This window comes from Vidua macroura, chromosome 12, assembly GCF_024509145.1.
Source record: "Vidua macroura isolate BioBank_ID:100142 chromosome 12, ASM2450914v1, whole genome shotgun sequence".
NCBI lineage: Eukaryota > Metazoa > Chordata > Aves > Passeriformes > Viduidae > Vidua > Vidua macroura.
Genome location: NC_071582.1, coordinates 20,488,583 through 20,508,138, shown reverse-complemented (window position 1 = coordinate 20,508,138; position 19,556 = coordinate 20,488,583). Strand labels below are relative to the sequence as shown.

General features: G+C 40.0%; 2 protein-coding genes across 7 annotated transcripts; one reads left to right on the top strand and one right to left on the bottom strand.

The window, feature by feature from the left end:
* On the top strand, positions 1 to 9,116 carry LCTL (lactase like). Its single transcript, XM_053988737.1, has 13 exons — positions 1 to 124; positions 1,084 to 1,244; positions 3,071 to 3,158; positions 3,394 to 3,503; positions 3,790 to 3,918; positions 4,416 to 4,511; positions 5,156 to 5,210; positions 5,292 to 5,453; positions 5,993 to 6,267; positions 6,583 to 6,709; positions 7,141 to 7,340; positions 7,861 to 7,924; positions 9,001 to 9,116. The coding sequence occupies exons 1-13, from the start codon at positions 1 to 3 to the stop codon at positions 9,114 to 9,116; spliced, it is 1,707 nt and encodes a 568-aa protein (XP_053844712.1).
* ZWILCH (zwilch kinetochore protein) lies at positions 6,627 to 19,467 on the bottom strand. Of its 6 annotated transcripts, XR_008438962.1 has the most exons (20): positions 19,331 to 19,467; positions 18,697 to 18,748; positions 18,153 to 18,248; positions 17,927 to 18,045; positions 17,201 to 17,397; positions 16,638 to 16,717; positions 16,218 to 16,373; positions 15,931 to 16,002; positions 15,522 to 15,615; positions 15,107 to 15,162; positions 14,172 to 14,274; positions 13,499 to 13,578; positions 13,159 to 13,315; positions 12,559 to 12,587; positions 12,064 to 12,200; positions 11,704 to 11,799; positions 11,497 to 11,615; positions 10,719 to 10,842; positions 7,565 to 7,647; positions 6,627 to 6,678 (listed from the first exon to the last, which is right to left on the bottom strand). XR_008438962.1 is itself a non-coding variant. In XM_053988154.1 (19 exons), the coding sequence occupies exons 1-18, from the start codon at positions 19,384 to 19,386 to the stop codon at positions 10,751 to 10,753; spliced, it is 1,791 nt and encodes a 596-aa protein (XP_053844129.1). In that variant the 5' UTR covers positions 19,387 to 19,467; the 3' UTR covers positions 7,243 to 7,650; positions 10,719 to 10,750. The 6 variants fall into 6 exon arrangements, 5 of the variants coding, with proteins under 5 accessions (XP_053844129.1, XP_053844128.1, XP_053844130.1 ...); XM_053988154.1 differs by lacking the exon at positions 6,627 to 6,678 and having other exon boundaries at positions 7,243 to 7,650; XM_053988153.1 differs by lacking the exon at positions 6,627 to 6,678 and having other exon boundaries at positions 7,243 to 7,647.
* Between the last annotated feature and the right edge of the window lie 89 nt (positions 19,468 to 19,556).

The window sequence follows — 19,556 nt, the reverse complement described above, 5'->3', positions numbered from 1 at the left end:
ATGAGGAGGGACACGCTGAGGTGCTGGGCTGTGCTGGTGGCAGCGATGGGACTGAGCGTGGCCAAGGACTTCCCATGGACCAAGAACAACCCAGGCTCCTTCTACTACGGCACTTTTCCAGCTGGTACCGTCCAAACCCGGCTGCTTGGGGCCTTGGAATGTTCTAGATCTGCTCCTGTGTTTGCACAAGGAAGTGAACCAGAGGTTTTCTGTGTCCGTCCAGGGAAATGGCAGGAACAGAAATGGAGGTGGCTGCAGAATGCAGAATGCTTTGGGATCTGCTCCTGGGCATACAGGGATCCACATGACCCTGCATTCCATAGATCCACTTCAACAGGAAATCCAGAGGAAAGGCTCACACACAACAGTTCATATCCAAGTGTAACAAGGCATACCTGAGAACTCTTCTCCTTTTTATAAATAACCTACAATTAATGAAATACACCAAAATACCCTTTGTTATGCAGCTAATTTAAGAAATCAGTGAAATAACTGAGCTGGGTTTGTTTCAAGCTGTTCAGTATTACCCAACCCACTCTTCAGTATGGATTTATGATCCATATTTAAACACATTTCATCCAAGCAAAATCAAAACTAGAAAGATACAGGCACTGATTGGTTTTCATGCTCAAGTTTTTAAGTCATTTATTATATGGTATTTTGTGTAACAATAGGAAAATAATCCAGAATATTTCTGTATATTTTACATAACATCTAAACTCGTAGTTGCTAAAGCTACCATGAAAACCAGCAGGGAGAAAAGATGTGGAAACCTAATTTGTTTTTTACAGTAAGACATTTCTGCCACGCTATCAATGCCCTACCTCATCACTGTAAAATACAGACTTTACAGGTTTAATAAATGAAAGGATTCAACTTCTTTTTCATTGCATCACAACAGGACACCTTCATTTATTCCCCATTTTCAGACCTATTTAGGCACAGACACATTTTGAAACGTAGAAAACCTCAGCCTCTCCAGCAGAGCTTACTCTCACTTCCAGCTCCTTTCTCCTGTGAACACTTAGCACCGAGACCATTCAGAGGAACATGTTTCAATAACTCCCCTGTTTTTCCCTTCAGGTTTCCTGTGGGGTGTGGGAAGTTCTGCCTACCAGACCGAAGGGGCGTGGGACAAGGATGGCAAAGGGCCGAGCATCTGGGATGCCTTCACCCACAGGAAAGGGAAGGTGGTGGGGAACGAGACGGGAGATTCCACGTGTGATGGCTACTACAGAGTCAAGGTATTGCTCAAGAGGAATTCACTGCACCTCTGCAAATGCTCTGGGGCCATCCCTTGATCCTGGTTTCCCATTTTGAAGGAACATTTTAGCTGCTCTAATGTAGCAGGCACGTTCTTCTCTCTCTCAGGATTTTTCATAGAGGAGCACAGAGAGAAGAAAAAGAAAACAATTTCTACTCCTTGTTTTTCCCATGTGGAATGTGTTTGGAGAATTGCTTACCTGGGGTGATTGCTTGGTTGGATTCTGGTGAGGATTGTTTGAGCCTGGTGGCCAATCCAACCCACCTGTGGCTGGACTCTCAAAAGAAAGTCACAAGTTGTTAGTTAGTTAGATATAGTAGTTAGAAAGTAAGTATGTAGTTTTAATATCTCCTTTAAATAGTATATTAATGTATTATAGTATAGTTATAATAAAAAAATCATTCAGCCTTCTGAACTAGAATCAGACATCATCATTTCTTCCCACCGAGTTCACCTGCATTTACAATACTCTAAAGGTTACTCAACTTAGGAATCCAAGTGCTGATATTTTTAATCAGTACAGTAAAATCATCTTCCTTTATAATCTCATAAAACCAATAATCCCACAGTGTTTCCCAAATACATCTCAGCTTTTCAGGATTTTTATGTCCAAAAAATATTCTAGATGCTGTAGGAAGTCCAAATGCTTAGTTAGAAATACAAGAAACATATTTGACCTTTAAATAAAATTAACTTTTTGTGTGTGTGTGCATGTATGAGGTTTTCTATGTATTTTTCAGAGGCTTTACAATTCAGTCTGGACGTTGCCCATTTTTTGAAAGGATAACAAACAAATAATCAATGCAGCTCTATTCACAACATGTTTCCAAGGCTAATACCACCAAAACGAATTTTCAAATTACTGTGCTGGAGGAAAGACAGATACACAGCAAGAAGAATCCAAATGACTTTGAGAAGGCAGGGTTACATAACTGGAATTGCAACTAATTTAATAAAAGTTATATTCCAGTGAGGTTTCTCCATGTAGATGAAGTCTAAGGGAGAACCAGAGGTCTCAGCAAGAACGAAGAGAAAAGAAACTAATTATGCCTTACTCTCCTAAAATGGGAAAATGCAGGAGAGGTTTCATTTGAGCTCTCAAACCAGACGTTTGAAAGAGCTTAAAAAAGTTTGAAAGAGCTTAACAAGTATCTCAGAGAAGCTGGGACTCTGAGCCTCACTGGGGTGTGGCACCAGAAGAGATTGACACAGAGAAAATTTGGATTTAGAAATACTTTCTAAAACTTGCTTGTATTTGTCCACTTATCTGGTCCTCTTTTTATCAGAGCACTTTTTGCTTTCATCATCAGAATTCTCTTTGCATTGGCACAAATACCACCAATTTCTACTTTCGTTGAACACTGAAGATGTACAATTTCTTAGCAAAAGAACATTTATTCATATGGGATTTAGGGGGTTTTCTCATTCCAGTATAAGACAGTAAAGGAAAGTCCAAGCAATTATGTTTTTAAGCCTGAGCTGAAGTGTTTGAAGTCAAGATTTACAGGCCTCTATTATTTTCTAACACAAATTCTGATATAAATATAATTGTACTGCAAAACCTCAGCTCATTTTTCTGTAGTGCAAACATTCAGTCTCCTACAGGACTTCTTTGGACTGTCAAAAAAAAGTGGTTAAAGAGGAAGGCTTCAAGTAGAAAGAGCCATCACCTCAAAGATCAGAAAAAACCAGATTGAATCCTCTTTTGTGCAAATCTTCCATGGATTTTCTGCATTCAGAATTAGTTAAGAACTGAAGTTATTCTGCTCGGCCTCGGGATGTGTTAATTGGATTTTCTTCTCACAGGATGATATTCAGTTACTGAAGGAGCTGAAGGTGAATCACTACCTCTTGTCTATCTCCTGGCCAAGGATTATGCCCACAGGCATCAAAGGTAAGCACAATTTCACCACATTCTTCCCAATATTCTTATCTGTAAGGAATTTTACTCCTGAGTAACCCACAGTTGTTCAACATTCCTGTTACACAGATTTCTGCTGTCTGCATTTCACCATTACAGAATTCCCAACACTGTAATGTAAAATTCCTTGGTTAATATTTTTAGATATCTGTTCTTCCAGTTATTTGGGAACCAATGCAGGTAATTCCTTGTCTGTGCTTTTCATCAGCTGAGCAACTGAATGAGAAGGGAATACAATTCTACAATGACACAATTAACAGTCTTCTGGAAAACAACATCACCCCTATTGTGAGCCTCTACCACTGGGATCTGCCACAGGTCAGACAATATTTCAATTAGTGAAACACCTCAAATAAAGCCTTCTGATAGAAATAATTTCCTAAGGTTAAGAACTAAGAGTACTTCAAAAAATTAGAGAAGCCTGCATGATTTTAAGAATTTGTAAATATTTCCTATTCATTTAGATTTTATGTGCATTGAAGTTTTGAAAAACCTCTTTCTGAGCTAGAAATAGAAACAGAATTAAATAGAAATAACAGTCCTTTTTAAGCAGCAGCTGACCTTCAAGTACAATTATTGAATCTTGAAATTCTTATTTCCAAAGGTTCTCCAAGAAAAGTATGGTGGCTGGCAGAATATAAGCATGATTAATTATTTTGATGATTATGCAAATCTGTGTTTTGAGAAGTTTGGTGATCGTGTGAAACATTGGATTACATTCAGCAATCCTTGGGTAAGTCATCAATGCTTTCCTTCCAAATTCTCCCACTGCACTGTTCTGTTCCCAAAATTCTGTGGGAGTGACACTAGAGGAGAGCAGGTGAAAAAATTGGAGAGGGAAGGGGAAACATTTAAACCATTAATCTTTGTGGCCAAAAATCTCAGCGGGCAGATTTTGCACAAGGGCAGGGTTTTTAAGACATGAAATTCCAGGAAATTTTTGAAAACTCCTCAGCTGGAGAAACTGAAATTGGGAATTAGGAACTGGAAAGGCAGCTGTTATTTCCCCTTCCCCATTCCTCAGCTCACCCCTTTAACCCTCCTCACCAACACCCTGCTCCCAGCACGCCACAGCTCAGTAGCAAGCAGGCAGGAAATGGGAGCCAAGGAAGGGAAGAGGGGATTGGAGAGGGCCAGCCCAGGCAGGGGAGCACAGGATGCAGAGGATGGAGCACATCCCCTGGCTCTGGAGCCCAGAGCAGGACTGACTCTGTGACTGTGTGTTTGCAGGCAGTGGCTGAAAAGGGCTATGAAACAGGAGAACACGCGCCAGGACTGAAGCTCGGCGGCTGCGGCGCCTACAAGGCTGCTCATCACATCATTAAAGTAAAAAACCTCCTGAAATTGTGCCTGAAATTATGTGTCAATTCAGGATTTTTATCAGATTTCACTCTTTAAACTGAAATACAGTTTCACAGCCCTGTAATTTCCAAGTAGGACACTGAAATTATCATCTGGCTTTAAACCTCCAGTGCAGAATCCAAGGCACTATCAATGTTTGGCACTTGATTTAACACTTGCAACAATTTGAATTTCCTTATAAATGTCTCTTCTAGTTTGTTTCAAGCTGGTTGAAAAAGAAAACATCCAGGTTAGTCTAGAAACAAACATCCTGGCCTGTTGAAATATACCTGAATGTTGCAAGTGACTTCAGGAAGTCTCTGGTAAAAATTAACTTTCATCTGCCTGAATAAATTAGGGAGACATCCAAAGAGCAGAGCCATGGGACAGAACCCTGTCCTGAGGGCTGTGTCAGCTCCACGTGGATGTCCTGGAATGCAGGGAAGGAATCTTGCATAAAGGATTTTTTGATGTCTTACATGAAGTGAAGGTTTCTGTAATAAACACAAAAGAAATTCTGTGGTATTTTCAGGCCGACTTCAGTGCAAAAAGTGCTCACCAGCTTTCCATACCATAAGAGGTGAAAATGTCACATGATTTTATATTCTATTTCTACATTATTTTTACAGACTCATGCCAAGGTTTGGCACTCCTACAACACCACCTGGCGCAGGGAGCAGAGAGGTAATGAGGATTCATTCTGTGATTGTGCTGCTGTTTCTGTTAAGGGCTTCAAGAACTGCAGAACTGTCCCTTTGTTTTAAGGGATGGTTGGAATTTCCCTAACGAGTGGCTGGGGAGAACCTGTTGATCCACACAGCCAAACAGACAGAGATGCTGCTGAAAGGTACATCCAGTTCCACCTGGGATGGTTTGCAAACCCCATTTACAGAGGGGACTACCCAGAAGTTATGAAGAACTATGTAGGTAAGTCCCAGTAGCTGTGACATGAACAGATCCACACTTCCAGCACATTACAGGGGAATAACTCCTGGCCAACGTGTGCTTTAGTCAAGTGAGGGCACAGGGGAGACACAGCTCCTGAAGCACTTTGGGGACACACCAGGACACTTTAAATCACTGTTTCTCCATGTATTGTACCTAACTTAGTTCTCCAAACCAAAAGGATGAAATGTTACCTCTTAAAAAAAACAATTAAGCTCAGGTGTCCTTGACATTAACACTAAATTCAGGAAAACCACATTTGGCCCCAGCACAGGGTGCTCAGAGAAGCTGTGGCTGCCTCTGGGTCCCTGAAGTGTCCCAGGCCAGGCTGGACAGGGCTGGGAAGAACCTGGGATAGTGGAAGGCGTCCCTGCCCATGGCAGGGGGTGAGGTGACGATTTTAAAAGTTCCTTCCAACCCAAACCATTCAGGGTTTTATGATTCTATGATTTATTGCTGGTGAGATAAAGAAAACCAATTTCTGTGCTACTCAGAATTGTTTTCTGTAATTATTTTGCTAGGCAGGAAGAGTGCCCAGCAGGGCCTGGGGACATCAAGATTACCAACTTTCTCAGTGCAAGAGAAAACCTATATTAAAGGCACCTCGGATTTCCTGGGAATTGGTCATTTTACCACTCGTTATGTCCTGCAGAAGAACTTTCCCTTCCTCCAAGTGTCCAGTTACCACACTGACCATGACCTGGCTGAACTGGTGGACCCCAACTGGCCAGCTCCAGGCCCTAAGTGGCTCTACTCTGTGCCCTGGGGGTTCAGAAGGTTGCTCAACTTCATTAAGGTGAGTAGAGCAGATCTTTAATTAGAAAGGAAGCAAATAAATGCCTGGTTTAGATTTTGATTTTCAACAGTTCCAGCTATTGGTCTTGTCCTAGTGGGAATTTTCTTTATCAAAAAGCCCTTAATTTCAGCTCAGAAAACTACAGAATTCAGTCATTCAAAAATAAAGCCCATAGTTAACTTAAATTCCTACTACATATTCTTCTTACTTAGGTAAGTAAATGTAGAAAATTGCTTTTAATGCACTTTGCTAATTCACATATTCTGTCAAAATGAAATGATTTTATGTGAAGCAATTGAAACATTTCTGTTGCAGACCCAGTATGGGAACCCCCTGATTTATGTGACAGAGAATGGAGTGTCTGAAACAGTGCAGTGCCCTCAGCTGTGTGACGAGTGGAGGATCCAGTACCTGAAGGGATACATCAATGAGATACTCAAAGGTCACTTAAAAACAGCTTTATAGGATTTGACTTTCAGGGTGTTTTCACCTTCTGCTTATTTTTTACTTTGTCCTTTCCATCACAGTGAAATAACTATTCACAAGTCAAAATGGACAGCAAACCAGACTCTCAAATTTTCACCAAAATGCTAACCTCAGCAAACATATTAATACTAAGAATTACAATAACCTACCTGAGATTTAATACTGCAATAAATCATCAGTTTCCACTCTCAGAAAGGAGAAATTACCATGTCCATAGAGTTCTAGTACCTCTAAGCTAAAGACAACAATTTCAAAGAATCTGAATTAATTTGTACTTCATTTTTCTGTCCTCCTCCCCATCTCTTCCTGCTATAAACCAAAACATTTACAGAACCATATTTTAAGGACAAAACCCAGCTTTATCAGTGATTTGTGTTCTGTTTCCAGCTCTAAATGACGGTGTAAATGTCAAAGGTTACACTGCCTGGTCACTGCTGGATAAATTTGAATGGAACAAAGGCTTCTCTGAAAGATTTGGGCTTTACCACATTGACTTCAAAAACAAGAACAAACCACGGTACCCAAAGGCATCTGTTGACTACTATAAAAAGATTATCAGTGCAAATGGATTCCCAAATCCAAGAGAGGTGATGTCAGCTGCTAATTTTGATTTTTTTTTTCCTTCTTCTTTGATTTATGTGCAAACGTCACATTGAATTTCTGGAAACAACTTGTATGAATATGGTACAGAAATGACACTTTGATTCTGTAAAATAGGGATCTGTTTAATACAGAGCTATTCAGATATTGAAAGTGGGAACAGCCTCAATTACTGTTTCTAAAGCGTTCCACAAACTCCAACTGGACTTACTGATGCAGTCAAAAATTCTCCATCAGAAGTTATTTAGCAGTGCTGTCAGATTTCTAGGCAGAAAACTCCACATATGTACTACCCTGCTGGAAAATAACCTGGAATGTATTATGTGCCATTAAAAACTTTATTAAACAATTAACTCCAAGAAATACACTGAAATAAAAACCACAAAGAAACTTTCAGAAACCCACGTGTTGGGAGAATAAAGTGGTTTCAAGCGAATTGCAGGGACAAGGAGGGAGCTGTGGGAGTGAGGAGGATGCTCAGTCTCTCAGAACTGTCACCCTTCCCAGGTGGAAAACTGGCATCAGAAGGCCATGGACACCTGCTCTGCCACACACCAACACCTTGCTGCAGGTAAGGATGGCTCTGTTTTGCTCTATACAAGCAGATTCTGTAAAGTTCAGATATTAAATTGCTCTCTGAATGCTGCTAAAAGGTATTTTCTCCCCAAAAGCACTACAAGCCTCTAAAGAAAAATGTTTTTATTTATTGTCTTCAACTAAAACCACTGTAGCTAAATGGATCAGCTGTGGATGTTACTGAAATACAGAAACTGGAAGAGCTACTACTTAAAATTGAGGTTGGAGATGACAGCATTCTCCTTGAAATAAAACTGCTGAATGCCACACAGACAGAAAATCTCTAAATGTTTGACTTTTATATAAAGTGGAACTATAAAAAGAAATAAGAGAGCTAAGGACTGGCCTAAGATTAAATTTGGGCTCTGATGCTCCTGGTAACAAAGAAACCCCAACACAACTGATCCAGAACACCTAAAAACCCTCCTGGTGTAATTCAGGACCTTTCAGAATTCCTGAAGTAAGGATTTTATTAAGATCAAATAACTACTATGGATTGTAACAAGAGGATGAGCTAAATTCCACATGGTAGGAAACATCCTAGCAGTCAGCCTAAATTAATCCTGCTCAGCCTCCACTTCCAAGTCATGTTCAGTGTGAATGAACTGGGTTTACTGAACTCTTCCAGGCTTCTCTGTGAATAAAGTTCTACAAAATAAAACCCATTTAATTTTTCAAGCAGATACAGAACAATCATAAAAAGGCCAAAGCTTCCCAAGGATTTCTCTTTGACAATTTTCTTTCACCTTTGGGTGAGGGAAATAAATATCAGAGGACCAGTAATTTATTGTTAATGCACTGCAGCTAATTCACAGCAAGGACAATTTCTGCAGCCTTTTGAGCACTGACATGTCTTCAGAAATTTAACTTAGAAAGAAAAAGAGAGGGAAAACTATCATGGATTTGCTCCAGCTTCAGCAGACTTAGGAAATTCTGTTTGCTTTGTTTGCTGTTTATGCCAATGTCAACATTTTTATGTTCAAAAAAAATCTTTATGTTAACTCTAAGTTAGGTATTACTGTACTCCAGGGGATTAAATCTCTTACATATTCCTCATTTCTCAAATTTTAGATTCCCTGATTACTCACATGGAAATGGTGACAGAGATTGTTCTTCCTACAGTTTTCACACTCTGCATTCTCATCAGTATTGTCCTCCTCATATTCTACCTTCGAAACCACAGCTAAAATTGATGTTTGCACACATCATCATTTGCCAAAAGGACTAAGCTGCAACTGCTTTATTTGAGTAGTTAAAATTTACCACAGATGCTTCTTTTTATACCCCTCTAATGAAATATTATTTATCAATCCACCTACAGCTTTTATAGCTTTTCTATTCAATTCCCAAAACATCTTTTTGTTTTTACCAAAATACATTCTGTTTCCACTGATTCTAAGTAGTAGATTTTACAATCCTTATTATTTTGCAAACTATTACACATTTTGTTCACCAGAAAAACAGATAAGAGTAAAGTGATTCAAATCTTGCCAGTACAAATTTCAAGTGATTAAAAGCTGCTTGCAAATTCTGATTTCAGTCTGTTCATCAACAGCATTTTGATAACCATGTAATTGCTATTTGAAGAAAGACAGACACATGATTTTAAAATATAAAAGGACTTAAATATTCCAAGAGCCTGCTTAAATGTGAACTTATTCATGTCTAGAAGTTAGGGTAATATATACCTTGCTATTTAGTTGTGATGAAGAGTTGTTTGAAGTGAGTAATCCAAGATGACAACTTCTGAATCAGATTTAAACCACATCTCTGCAATTTAAACTTACCTTATACAACTTGATAATACATTACACACAAAAATGTGGATTTTAAGTAATCCAAGCACTTCCAAAATTAATATTCCACCTTAAATTCCCTTCTACTGCAGGTAGAAACAAGTACTATAACAACTTGGTTCCACAATTCAGCTGGCTGTACTTGAAATACAACTTTGCTTGAAACCAGAAGTTATAAAAATTCACAATAATAATCTATAATTTATAGTTTTTAAAAGCATGAATATTGGAGGTTTTCCTTATTTTTACTTACCCACAGTTAAGTTTTTAATGCAAAATATTTCTATCTCAGATTATTTAGTCAGCATGAAAGAAACTATGGAATTTTTAAAAGTAGACCACCAAAATGTTACCTCACTGATTAATCAACTTAACTGCCAACATATCTAAATGATTATGTCCAGCCAATTATACTGATTTTGTTTTTAAAACAATTATGCAAAACATACAAGACAGCACTGTTAAAATAACTCACTTCACATTGAAGGAATAAAATAATTTGAAGAGGAAAGAGAAGTATTTTCAAGAATACTCCAAAATATAAATACAGGGACAAAGAAACCCAAACTGGCTGAAGATCCCAAGGCCCTGGATGAAGAGCTTTCCAAATCCTTCAGGATGATGAAGCAACACTTGATCCCAAGAGAACATAATAATATTGCTTGGCTTGTTGGTTAAGATAATTCACACTTTGAACAGTGTCTGATTGCAATTTTAATGATCAAAAAATAAAATATGAAACCCCAAAGTGCACAACTTTGTTGAATGCCTGCAAATATATGAAAGATACCCACCATATTTACAAAATATTTATACTCTACAGTCATCATTGCACTGCATTTTTAACAAATGAGGTGCCTACAGGTGAATTGTGGCTGCGGAGGTCCCACTTAAGTGTAATAAAGCAATTAAATCAGTGAAGATGATTTGAAGCCCAGAGCTTCTAAAAGTTCTGTTGGGACAGAAAACACTGAATTTTCCCCCTTTCTGTACCTTTCCAGTCCTGCTTGCTCAGTAACACAAACTTAAGTGAACTGCACCTGACTGCACTGAGTCATGGTAATAAAATACAGCCTTTCTTCACTGCTTCCATTTACTGTGGAGTCAGACAAGAAACCTGCAAGGACAAAGGGAAAAGCTGGGATTAGCCACTCTTTTTAGAAGGTAGAGATTAGTTCGTGGAGCAGCTTCCAGAACTGTTTTCAAAGTGCAGTTTTACTGAAGCACTTCATGACAAAAATCAATAATGACAGGAAAGATTTACCAAACCCTCACATCAAAGCTCATGCCAAAAAGGCAAATCATTTCTGTACCAGTCTCTCTGCTTAATTCTTCCCCATTCTGATGCTTTTCCACTTGATCTACACTGCCTTGCAGCAAGGCAGATCCTCTCCCTTTACACCTTCTCTGACTTGAGACCAGCATCAACAACTAGGAAATTTCTCTTTAGAACCCTTCTCACATTCATTGGCAAACATTTTAGAAATAAGGGGCAAGATTTTTTGGGTATCAGTCATCTCATATTTGGAACTATTCTGTCATTCAAACTCTAAAAACGTAACTCAGCCAAGGTGAGAAGGCAAAAGTCACCACTTTCTGAGTATCCTTAATTCTGTAAATACCACCTCACTCTTTTAGTAGCAAGTAAAACATCATTTTGCATTTGCTAAAAAGTAAATATAAAGCTCAGACCCACTGAACTCGGGATAAAAACTGAATTTGTTTGAAGTTTGTGCTTTGATTATTTCATTTCACCACCAACATTCCCCACCTGAATTGTGTGATGTCCGATGTTCAACAGGAGCATTGGTACTGACTTGCCACGTTGTTTTAACCTCCTTCTGTCCATGCCCACTGCTTATCTCCACCTTCCAGACTTCAGGGTTATCACTGAGAGAATAATCAAAAAACATCAAAATTGAGTCAGGTGTTCAGTCACATCTGAATTTGACACTACAAATGCTGATGTTTCTCTTACTTTTGATAGAATTTCTTGACAAGAGCCGGTCTGATGGGCAGCTGAAACACATGCTTCTCATTCAGAGGGTTTTCCTTGTAATACTTCATGCAAATCCTACAAGAGATATCAGGTTACTTTCTTTCAAGAAATGCTTGGACAACAGAGCACAAACCTTGTGCAAAATTAACCATACTCTCACATTTTATTGTGCAGTTTTAGTTTTTCAGTTTTAGTCCCAAAGCAAAATTTGGTAGGAAGATCCAGCTGCTCCTTCTGCAGTCTCACTATCACCAACATTTTGGTGTTTCTTTAAAACTGCCAAACAAACTCTATTTGTGATTGCCATTTCAAGAGCAAAAGTAGAAATGAAATAATTACTGTGTCAAAGGGAAGAGGTTCTCATGTCTGAACTGCAGTAAGCCTGTACAGCTGACCATTATTTCCAGCATATGGTGAAGCTTTTGAACACGGTGGACTTGTTCCTGGACATCCACTGATGTGGAAATGAAGTAATCCTGGAAGAGCAAAGACTTCTGCTCTTACCTGAACACTCCATGGCTACAGACACACCACACACCCTCAGCAAATAAAATCATCTTCCTGCTTCTTTGGAGAAACCAAGATTTTTAGAGTGGCCCAGCAGACTCAGAACAAAGTCCCATCAAAGTGTGACAAAGGTTCACTGCCTTGACAGTGATCCAGATCAGATATCAAGAGAATTATCTGAGAATAAGGAAACAAAACAGTGACATTTCTGCATTTCTGACATGTCCAGCCTCATCATCTGCAGTTTAGTTTCTCAGCTTATATGATTTGCATCCCACCATCAGCTGAGCATGCTCTGCTTTATAAAATAAAATTAAAACATCTTACCAAGTAGGTTACTGTTGCAAGTTCCTGGCCTGTATAAGGAACAGCAGAGAAAAAAAAATTAAATTTAATACATGGTATCAGATGAAATACAAGCAACATTCAGGTGATCAAACAGGAAATTCTACTAAAGGACAATGTCAGCAGGAGTGTGATGTTATTTATTGACATGATCATTCATTCCAAACAGGAAAACCCCTCTAAAGTGGTATGGTCAAGGCATGATTTTATTTATCACCAAGGCTGCACAATGAAGAGACCCACCATGTACTTGGAGACAACCACCCTCCTCAGGATATACAAATTTACAAAAGTAGTGAAAATAAAAAAGCAAATAAACAAAGACTGAGAACAGGATGGCAGATGCCAAAAAGAAATGAAGGGGTAACAACAATGGTAAAAGACAAAACTATATGTCTTTTGAAACAAGTTCTTAAAATTTTGAAATTTAAAAGCTGAAAAGTTCCATTATTAAAGAAGCTGGAAACTGCTCTTCAGCAGATGGGAAGGAAGAGATAGAGGTTACCCAAAAAGTTCTTTATTTCCTGCATGGAACACCTTTTCTCTTGAATTCCTAATGCTGTTACCAAGTGTCAGGCTCACCTATGAAAAAACTGACATAATCCTTCTTCATCTTCTCCAAGCCAACCTCCAGGAGCATCTGAATGGGAGCGATGTCGCGGAGGGAAACATCCTCCATCTTTCCATGGTAGGACTGCTGGATCAATTGACTTAAGGAACTGCTACTCCCCTGATGAATCTAAAAATAAACAAGTCTTTTTGTGATGTGCATGAAACATCATCAACATTGTTCAGAAGTTCAGCACCAGGGAAACATACAATTTAAAAACAACACAAATGAGGGGCAGTGAAGGGACAAGAACTGCATTTTACTTGAAACTATCTCAAATTTTAACATCTATTGTGAAATACAAATACATACCCATGGCTGTATCTCACCACGTTCCAGGGATTTTATGACCAGTGCGAAACAGTCTATTAACTCCTGATAGGAACTGACAACTGGAAAGAAAAACACAATATTTTAATGATCAATCCAGGCTCTTTCTCTGGCTGTTAAGTCAATAACACCAGGCCAACACACCCTTGCATGAACAAAACCCCTCAATTAAAGAATGAGAGCTGAAATTACAGAGTGCACAGCTTTTTGGCAGCTTTGTCATATGATGACTTTAAAAAAGGTTACTCTAAAAAAAAACAATGACCATCAGAGACCACTGAACTCTATATACACTGAAAATTGTCCTTCATATCTAGAGAAAAAGGAATTATAAAGTTTTCAGTTTTAGGGCAAATGGATTTCAGCTTTAGAGCAACTACCAATGGTTTAGTACCTTTTGCAGTCAAATAAAATGAAATTATCTCCTGCTAGGCGCTGGACTGGCATTGGAAGGTTGAAAGAAAACAGATCACCCTACATCCCTGGAACGGGCTCTTTTAGGAAGAGAGTAATTGGTATTGCTGATAGCAATTTTCTGAAGAGCTGATGAGTCCTTAAAACTCAGACATGGACAGGAACTTCCCTGAAAAAGCAATACTGTCTAGCAGATAGAGGAGAAAATGAAAGGAAAAGAGATAGGGCACAATACACTTACTTTTCATTTTGCACCATAATTGCTCAGTAAAATCCAGGTCTCCTCGCTCACCAAAGATTGATTTTATGCAACTGTCCACAGCAGCTGTGTCACATTTGATTTTCTGGAAGAATTTATTGGTATTCAATGAAAAATGGTGCCTGAGAGTCAAAAACTTTCTACATCTGAATTTCTCCAGAGATCAAAACTGGCTGCATCGCTGATTTTCCCCCTTTTCCAGGGCAACTACCAGACAATAACTTGGAAGTATACTTTTATTTAACCCCGAATCTGATTCTTTGCAGAATTATCACACTGGATAACTGCTAGCCTTGGACCAGGAAACAAAAGCCACTGTCAGAGAGACTTCAGATCTCAGCCAGGTATTGTCTGTGTACCCAGCAGTGCCCTGGGAGGCCAAAATCCAGACACACAATGGAATGTGTAACCCATATAGAATAGTTACTGTGATTCTGATACAGAATAGTTCTGTTGACACAGAAATCAATATATTCTTAGATTATCAACAAAATGCTTTTTCTCTCTTAACAGAAAATGGACCTAAACCTTTCCTTGTAGGCTGAGAGGGGGAAAAAATCTTAATATAACTAAATACATTTTTTATAATTCAAATTTGCCCATTGCTTCACAAGATCATAAACCTCTAGATAAGACACATATTCAACTGATACTATTAAATTGGCCCCAAATAACTCAACTAGGCAAGAAAAGCAAATTAATGATAGAATGCAATGGCATAAAGGTTAGAATTCCTGGAAGAAAACAGACCTTCTCCCATTATTTTTGCACAGCAGAGACAGAAAGCAAGAGATCCATATTCCTTTACATCACTATTTACACATATAAACAATATACAAGATTTAGTCAAAATCTGAAATAACTGCAGTTAAAATGGAAGCAAAATAACAAAGCAGCTGTTAGGAAATTGCACACACCTCTGTTTCATTCTTGTTTTCAAATATATAATCTCCATCCAGCTTCTTCTTTAAATCTAGTAGAGTTAAAAATAAGTTCCACCACTATGAAAAGTGTCATCAAACCAATCCTTAATCCCCAGGCACATTATAACTAACACATACACTGAATAATAGAATTGTGTCATTTAAAAATGGTTTTATTGGGTATGGGTATAGTCTGAAAAGATTTTTTAATTATTATTACTTTGATCTATGATATTAGGACAAAGAAAAATGACAAATATGTGTTAACCTATTTAACTACTCTGCACAGTGGTTACAGCACAGAAATGAACATTCCCAGTTCTAATCCTTTAAAAGTTGTATGTGGAATTCCCTTTTATTCCTGTGAAGTGCCACACCCCTCCCTCCCCATGGAACAAGCAGCAATTACCAGTCAGAAATTCCTGGACCAGTTTAAGAGCTGATTCAGACTCTGATGGCTCAGGCCACTCAGTCACACCCGTCTTCAGACCTTCAGCCAAAACCTAAAAGCAGCAGGAAAATCATAACTGAAATCAGTTCTTCTTGGGAGTCCTGCATGTGTCATCTTTCACAGACAACTTCACCAAGAATCACAAATCTCTGCACAGCTAACCAGGAGTTACAAATTCTCAAAATTTCCTGGATGACTTGTCCTCTTTCTATTCAAGATTTCTAAAAAGAACTCAAAGTTTCAGCTAAAATAAATGCTTGAAGTTATCCTTGAAAGGTCTGATGAAGTTTTCAATAAAGCAAATTATTAGCACATAAAATCCCCACTCCATGCAAGTGTGAAATTGGAATTTGTGCCCTGCACTCACCAAGAGGAACTGCAGCTCTCGGTACAGCTGGAACACAGGACTTCTGGGGTCTCCCGACTCCAGGGCAATATTCTGAAAGTTCCACGAGTTTATCTCAGTTTCAAACTTTAGAAAACAAGTGTCTTAAAATTTTCATCAGTGAGAAGCATGTCAGCACAACTTACAATTCAGCTTATGAATAGGTTACATTGCTTTTATCTTCTTTATACCACTTTATTCTTTATCCTACTCATGGTGTGAATTGTGCCAAGAGCTTGGGTTTATTTGCTTTTTCCATCCTGACTTACCAGGGTGGCAGCAGAGATCAGTGGGGGAGTCTCCAGAATCTTTTCCACACCATTCCATGTGATATCCACATAGATGCTGCTTCCAGATTCTGCAATGGTGTCCTCTATTGCAGCAGCTGCAATCAGCTCATACTGAGCAAACCCTTTTGTTGTCACCTACAACAAACAGATTTCAAAAATAAAAACAACAAAACTACCACAGGCAAAGTCATTTTAAAAGCATTTCACAAACATGCAAAAAAGGGTTAATACCAGACAAATGCATTATAAACACGACCTGAAATCAGACTGTTATACTATGGAATTATACTAAAGTGGTTTCCATAGAGGATCTAAAAAGCTTCCCCAAACCAGCATCATAAATCCCAAAACAGAGTTTTTAAACTTCAATTGAAGGCATGACAGAACATAAAAACCTACAACAGATGAATGATGCCTTATTTTATGTTCCATTTTGAGTTCTTCCAGGTTTGGAAAACGGGTTTTATCAGCTGTAGGACCTAGGAAAGGAAAAAAGTGAGAATCAAAAAACCCATTTGATACAATTCAAATTTGGAATTCAAATTCATTCCCAAATACTCCATTTGGTGAAGCATGGCTCGTGCTGTCCTTTAAAAAGCAGGAATTCTCCTTGCATTTCTCTTATTGGTGATAAGAGCTGATATGAACATATAAAAATGTTTAGAATGAGTCAGAGGTTGTGTAAGATACTGAATGGCAGCAGTTTAAAAATTCAAAAATGAGTTGAGGTGGGCCTGCACAGCTACAGGTGCATCAAATAGATTAAAAGCCATTTCCCCCACAAAGCATTGGTTAAAAACATCTTTTCTTTTATTTTAATCCCTTCTTGCTCATTAAAACCAGGAATACAGAGCATTTCCAAGCCAGTATCATGCTAAGAGCAAAGACACCATTGTGACATCAGCATTCCCACATTTTTCAGCCTTCCTCATTTAATTTTCTGTGCACCATGACCACCTTACCATCACATGAAACCAGGTAAATATTGAGCCCTGTGACTTTGTTTCCAGCCTTGAGAGGCTCAGCTCCAATCCAGCAGGTGTGCTGAGGATCAGAACCATCACACCTGGCCCAGAGGGGAGGAAGCACAACCAGGTCACTCATCCCCAGGTAGGTCATGTTTGGGTTTTGCACCGTTGTGTACAAGGAAATCAACTGCCTAGAAACACAAACAGGGAGAAAGTAAGATGACAGCAAACATATTAATTGTGTAGACTGAAGATTCCAAAATTATAATTGAATATTACATTTTAAGCTAATTAAGAGAATACATTAGTTAGGTAAACCACATTTTGGTACGATGCATTGGTATTTTAATGACACCAAAGACGCAAATCAGATTTTTAGGGCTTTTTATAAACAGGAGCTTTAACAACAACAACAAAAAAAAAAGCACTGAAGTCTTACTGAGCTTTTTTTGCTCATCTACACCCAGTGAATCCCATTAACCCAACAGCCCAGCTCACAGTGCTTTTCCAATACCTGGATTTTAGCTACTTTTTAAAACACCTTTAGCCATTAAAAGTAGGGAGGCCCTTTTGCAGGATGGAAAACAGTCACAACTCCTCATAAACTAATGAGTAATTTTATTTCAGGGGATTGAAAATACAGGCTCTGAATATCAGAAAAAGAGACAGAATTAAAAAAGAAAACTCCCTCAAAAGGGGAGGGAAAGCTTTCACACTTACTTTGCTCTTGCAACAGAAAGAGCCAGGGGTCCAGGACTCTCCTTTGGCAAAACCTCAGAGGCATAAACAGCATCATCTGTTCTTGATTCCTCCATGGAGTTGCTTTCTTCATTGTGTGTCTTGAAGAGAAATGTGCATGTAAGTCAAAAACTGCAAGGTGTGTGAAAAAAATCTGTTGGGAATTCAAAAGTCTGGATTACATTTAGTATCTACCATGCATACTTACAGCTTTCTGCAAAATGTACATTGCACTGCTTCCATTCCAAAATTTATCAACAGGACTTTTGCAACTGCCACCAACCAGTGAGATCTCTACATCAGTCTGAAAAAAAACAAAAACAAAACAAAAAACTTTTTAATACACTGTATAGAGACACTGCATTTCAGCATTTTTTTAATACCAGAAATTGCAAAATTAAATAATCCCACAGATTGTTTTCCAATCCTATTGCATCCATTCGTGACCCACTTGCAGCATTTCTGCAGTACCTGAAAGAAGCCTACAGGAAAGATGGACAAGATGGAATGGCTTCACACTGACAGAGTAGGTGTAGACTGGAAATTAGGAAGAAATCCTTCCTGTGAGAGTGAGGTCCTGGCACAGTTTCCCAGAGAAGCTGTAGCTGCCCCTGGATCCCTGGAAGTGTCCAAGGCCAGGCTGGACAGGGCTGGGAGCAGCCTGGGACAGTGGCAGGTGACCCTGCCAGGGCCGGGGGGGAATGGGATGATCTTCAAGTTCCCTTCCCACCCAAACCAGTCCATGATTTTACCTCATAGAGATAGGGATGTTCGGGGATTCTGTCCTTTCCTTCTTCACGTATCCTGAAAGAAAAGAAAACGTTGAGATACACGACCTTTCCCCTCAGCATTCCTCGTTAAACAGCAGCATTACCCACGTACATTAAACACACCAAGGTTACAACCAGAGCCTCAGCAGCCTCTCCACAAGCGGGGCCAGACTTCCCTCAACAGAGCAGCGGAGACCCCCAGGCAGTGACCCCGAATCCGCACCCGTGCAAGAGCCCGGACAGGCCCGGGAACAGCCCCGATCCCCACCGGAGCAGGAGCCCGCTCAGCCCCGGGAATAGCCCCAATCCCCACCAGAACAGGAGCCCGCTCAGCCCCGGGAACAGCCCCGATCCCCACCGGAGCAGGAGCCCGCTCAGCCCTGGGAATAGCCCCGATCCCCACCGGAGCAGGAGCCCGCTCAGCCCCGATCCCCACCGGAGCGGGAGCCCGCTCAGCCCCGGGAACAGCCCCGATCCCCACCAGAACAGGAGCCCGCTCAGCCCTGGGAACAGCCCCGATCCCCACCAGAACAGGAGCCCGCTCAGCCCTGGGAACAGCCCTGATCCCCACCGGAGCAGGAGCCCGCTCAGCCCCGGGAATAGCCCCGATCCCCACCGGAGCAGGAGCCCGCTCAGGCCGCCGCCCGCCCGGCGCCGCCGCTCCGCCGCCATCGCCGTCCTCCGCAATCGAACCTCCCGCCCGCCGGCGCTACGCGACGCCCGTGAGGGCAGGGTGACGCATCAGGTGGATCCCTCCGCCAGAACAGAGTCCCCCGCTTTGGCTGGGAACGGAGCGGGACAAAGGCGCCCGGAGCGCTCGGGATGGGCGTGACGGGGCCGGA